The sequence below is a fragment of the Poecilia latipinna genome, unplaced genomic scaffold (genome assembly GCF_001443285.1).
Source record: "Poecilia latipinna isolate Pla-1442-1.1 unplaced genomic scaffold, P_latipinna-1.0 Scaffold97, whole genome shotgun sequence".
Taxonomy (NCBI): domain Eukaryota; kingdom Metazoa; phylum Chordata; class Actinopteri; order Cyprinodontiformes; family Poeciliidae; genus Poecilia; species Poecilia latipinna.
The window spans coordinates 509,942-515,064 of NW_015112713.1; the positions used below are offsets into that span (position 1 = coordinate 509,942).

General features: G+C 34.6%; 2 protein-coding genes across 2 annotated transcripts in view; one reads left to right on the forward strand and one right to left on the reverse strand.

Moving 5' to 3' along the window:
• The first annotated feature begins 230 nt into the window (after nucleotides 1-230).
• On the forward strand, nucleotides 231-2,929 carry LOC106942722 (uncharacterized). Its single transcript, XM_015026058.1, has 3 exons — nucleotides 231-1,042; nucleotides 1,289-1,402; nucleotides 1,764-2,929. The coding sequence occupies exons 1-3, from the start codon at nucleotides 725-727 to the stop codon at nucleotides 2,847-2,849; spliced, it is 1,518 nt and encodes a 505-aa protein (XP_014881544.1). The 5' UTR covers nucleotides 231-724; the 3' UTR covers nucleotides 2,850-2,929.
• A 929-nt stretch (nucleotides 2,930-3,858) lies between these two features.
• The window catches only part of LOC106942882 (uncharacterized), a 6,678-nt gene continuing 5,413 nt past the window's right edge, over nucleotides 3,859-5,123 (reverse strand). Inside the window, exon 2 of the mRNA XM_015026230.1 lies at nucleotides 3,859-4,429. Within this exon, the coding sequence (XP_014881716.1) occupies nucleotides 4,103-4,429 (327 nt within the window). The 3' untranslated portion in view covers nucleotides 3,859-4,102. The remainder of the gene's footprint in view (nucleotides 4,430-5,123) is intronic.

A 5,123-nucleotide genomic window follows, 5' to 3' on the forward strand; every position in this document is an offset into this window, starting at 1 on the left:
ATATATATATATATATATATATATATATATATATATATATAAAGATGTGGATGTCTTTATTCTGATTATTTTTTTTATTTTTTATGTCTCCAGGTGGACAAGGCTGTGCTGTCTATAATGACAGATGAACAAATGACCAATTACATCACTTCATATGGTGACAGAATAGCAGTTCTGTCTTTTTGCCAGCAAAGTACACTTATTGCAGAAAAAAGATACTCTTGTCCAGAACTTAAGAGATAAAATTGGAGCACGGAAAATGAGATCTAGGACCAAAAGAGCTGTTTGTAGCACATCTGGTTTGTTCCAAATGCAAGGGGTGGAGATGGCAAGAGAAAGAAGTAAGTCAGCAGGGAGGACTTCGAGAAAAATTGAAATTGGGTGGCTTCATTTTCACATTGATGAATACCAACAAGTGAGAACAAGAAATGGTGGAGGAACGAGGCATGCAACAGTGGATAAAAGTACAACTGTTTCTGAAATTCTTGAAATGCGAAATGAGCTTTTTTTTCCAAATGGGACCTCCACCAAAGGGGTAATTGAAGACTTTCTTTTTGAAGTTTGTGACTTCAAAAACAATCTGATTTCTTTAGATGAAACAGTCGGAAATCTTTATGAAAAAAACAAGCTGAAGCTTCTAAGGTTTTACATTTGCACAAAGAAAGAAGAAACAGTTCAGTATTCATCTGAAGAAGATTGTTAAAGTCCTGAACAACCAAATGACATGGATTCAACCCCAACAGCTAGAAAAGGATCTTTTGGTGAAATGGAGGATTTAAGTGATTGTGATGATCAAACTTTGAATCACCTAGACTCTTCCTACAACCATTCTGGAGTTGTTGATTTTACAGATCCACCTCATTCTGGATCCACACCTCGGCAGCCCCAGCCCTTCAGCTCTGAAAATTCTGGATCTGTTCCACACATGGATGAGGGAGACACGGTTGTATGGAATCCTGAAGAGGACCTAATTGGATTGGATGATGACAGTGACATAGTCGTTGTAACACTAAATTATGACAACACTGAAGAAGTTGTACAGGTAAGATCAGAAACACTTTGGCGTGATACGATTTAGATACTTATAGAAGTGATATGTGACATTTGAATTGAGGTAAAATAGTAACATATTATTTGGTAGAATTTACATAGTTTTTTTGTGATGTATTTTTAATCAACTGTGAAATAAATATCTATCTTAAGGCAAAGGTATGAATAGTTTAACACTTGTGTGCTGTAATCAAACATAACTTTATATATTACAATACTGTACAACTTTGTCATTCAGGACGATCTCAGCAGTCCCTTTGGACACGGTTCCCCGATACTGTTGCCGTCAGCCAGGAGTCTCTTCTCATCACAAATGCAAACCAGTAATATGGAGGCAGGACAAACTGGCCAGGTGAAATGGACACAGTCAATACAACCCAGAGCTCATTTTCTCCTCTGTAATGAACAACTCAGTACCACCTTTTTTTTAAAGGTCATGCAATTATTACATCTTTTGAATTGAATACATATTTTTTTATTGAATTGAATTGGTATTTTCTATTCAATTAAAAAAATCATATGAAAGTATTAAAGTATGGATTAAGCAGAAGGGTTAATGTTCAACCAGATCTTCCAAAGTTCTACAAATTAGCTTGGTAATCATAACATAGTAATGAAGAGAATATTAACAAACAAATGTCCAATCTGTTTGTAGAAATCTTATATTTGTATCTGTGTTGTTAATAATGGTTATTGCTTTATCTTTTACCCAGGACTCTGGCTTGATTCCACCCGAAGATTCTCACCCAAGTTCAAGCGGTCTACTGCCCCAATCTGTTTCAGCTGGTAACTCAGAAAATCTAGCAAACCATCTACATGTGTCAATTCGCAGGAACAAGGTTGTGGAAGATCTTTTGGCTGTGTTTATGGAAAACAACATTTTGAATCAGACTTTAAAAATGGAGTTTGTGAATGAAAGAGCAATCGATGATGCTGGGGTATCAAGGGAGGTTTACACTGCATTTTGGGAGCAGTTTTTGGAACAGTGTGAGGGTGAAACAGAGCGAGTTCCCAGGTTGAGGCCTGACTTTTGTGAGTCTGAATGGCAAGCCATTGGACACATTTGGGTCAAAGGATTTCTAGACCATGGAGTCATTCCAGTGAGGCTATCGAAAGCTTTCATTTTAGCTTGTGTCCATGGAATTGAATCAGTGGATGATGATGTATTGATCCCATCATTTCTCAACTACCTCCCTCTAGTAGAGAGATCAGCTGTTGAGAAGGCTCTACAGGGCACCATGGATCAAGGTGATGAAGAGGACTTGCTAGACCTCTTCACAAGGATGGGGTCCCACTTCCTGCCTCCCAATGAGAACATTCAGCAGGCCATTGAAACCATGGCTCACAAGGCAATTCTTCAAGAGCCAAAGTATATATTAGATTGCTTCTCGACATCCATGTCATGTGTACAAGTGGAACTTGCAGACAAGAAAAGTCTGTTGTCTTTGTATGAAAAAAAGAAGGCCTCAGGTAAAAGACTGTTACAGCTGTTTGAATCAGCAAATGTGACACTGTCCCAGAGAGAACAGACAACCTTTAACCACCTTCAACGTTTTGTAAAAAATGCTGATGAAGACAAGGCCGAAAAAATACTGCGTTTCTGCACCGGCTCTTCTGTAATCTGTGTTGACAAAATTCTCATTTGTTTCAACACTGAAACCGGGCTTAACAGAAGGCCTGTTGCTCGCACCTGTGGAGCGACCCTAGAACTTCCTTGCACTTATAGTTCTTACCCAGACTTTCGCACAGAGTTCGACAACATCCTCTTCAGTAATTACTTTGAAATGGACATAATTTGAAGTTGATGGGAGGTATTTACAGCACCTTTTTGTTTTGGTTGGAAATTTTGAATGCAGTTTTTTTTTTTCTAAATTTCATATTTAAATATTTAATGCATTCAGTCATATAGCAATTGATTTTATGTTTTCATGGTTTGGCTGTATGTTTTTGTTACTTTACATTTCAATTGTATTTATTTTCAAAGATACCTTGTGAATAATACAAATTAATGTAAAAATTACTTTTCCGCAAGATTTTAAGATCTTGTTTTAAGTAAATAATTCCTTAATATTGATCAAAAAGTACTGTTTATATTGGAAGATTATTTAACTTATAACAAGATATTTTTCCTATAAGTTAATTTATCTGCCAATAGAGCAAGTACTTTCTCATCAATATTAAAGAATTACTTACTTAAAACTATGTGTTGCTGAAAAGTTACTTTTAAGTTAATTTGTGTTATTTTAAGTCTAATAGGATATTTTCACTAGAAACTAGACCAGAATTACTTGTTAAGATTTTGTTTTTCAATGTATGAAGAAGTGCTCCTTTGATTTTATCATATTCTAACCCCTTTTTTTGTAATTAAACAGAAATGTGTTCTCATTTTCTTTCAAGATGCTGTACTACAAGACAGATCTGTTGATGTAGCCTCTGTGCAATGTTGCTTTAAGCAGAGTTTGTTCTTTCAGTAAGGTTTACTGTTTAAGCTTTTAGATGTTTTTACAGATTTTTTAAAAAGTTCATAATTGTGTTTACAACCCTTATTAACTTCAGAGGCAAGAAATATGCATTTTGCTTTGTATCATGTTGATTGTTTCAAATACTTTTCCTTTCTTTATAGCATTTCAAATTTTAAAAAGTTAATTAATGCAACATTTATTTTAAAAATAGAATGGCAGGACAGAGTTTATCACTTAAAAGAAGCATTTTGTTTTGATCACAGAATTACATTTTCAGATAAATATTATTTATACTAAATACCCTTATTTTCCTTTTATGTTTATCTTTGTTTGACAAGTAAGTATTTGCTTTCACAGAGTTTATTTTGATCTGAAACAGATATTGCATATTTACAAAATGGTTAGAAGCAGTTGAATAAACTGGCAGTTCATGAAACTCAAATGAACAATACATTTCTTCATTGTCCCTTCTAGAGAACATAATGAAATACTTTTGAAAGAAAAGAAACACAGTTTGTTTACATCTGCATGCCATTCTAAGTGGGCTTGTAAAGGTGCTGAAAAATGTTCTTGCTTGCAGTCAGCACATTTTAAAGTGATGCAATGATTGCCTCTCTTAGATGCATATACAAGTTCAAAGCCTGGTAAGCGTCTGTGGGTAAGGTCAGATGGGACTCTGCCATAAGGATGTTGCAGAGGTCAAAGACATCTGGATCACATGGTTTGGTCAGTCGAGAAATGCACTCATTTTTGCATACTTCAACATGTTCCTCTTCAACAAGGCAAAGAAAGTCTCTTGTCCTGTAGAGCTCAGGTAATGCATACATCACATTGGGTCGACCACTGGGGACATTTCTGTTGTTTGATGGCCTGATGGAGTGTGCATTCCAAACCTGGGCAGTATCATCCAGCTCATCCTGTCACAAAGAACACATGAATATGAGAATCATACACACTCATCTGTTTTAAAATTAGTAAATTATAAGAGTCATAAATAGGGATAGGAATTCCTAAAAACTTTGCAATACCAATTTCATTATGATTATTAATTATTGATTTTATTTTCATCAATTCTCAATGAGTTAGAGAATAAAGTCCTTAATTTAAAATTTGCACCATGTTGTATTCAATTCAAACAAAACTGAAGGTGGCTTAAAAAAGAAGAATCCTGCAGTTAGACTACAATTTTAAGATGAAATTCAACTTTTTGCACATCAACAATGTTTGCGAACACAATTTTGCATGTTTCACATCTCAGGAAAAATCTTTCAAGACTTACAGTGTCTCCAGCTATGGTTAAACACATTATTATATGTGTATTGTTATTTAAACATCTGAGAAAGCTAAGCAAATTCAAGTATGCAAGATCAAATCATGGTCATACTGATTTATTTAGTCCACTGCTTAAACTAGTGGACTTAACACATAGCATTTATGTGTTAATGAAAATGATGTCTTGCTTACAGCTAAGGAAAATATAACATTTTAGATTAGAATATTACATCACACCAATAAAAACACTAAACTCCTGCTTTAAGGTTATTTTAAAGTGCTTTTAATTTGACAATACTCATCCCAAATTCTAATTTATTGAATATGACTGTACATATA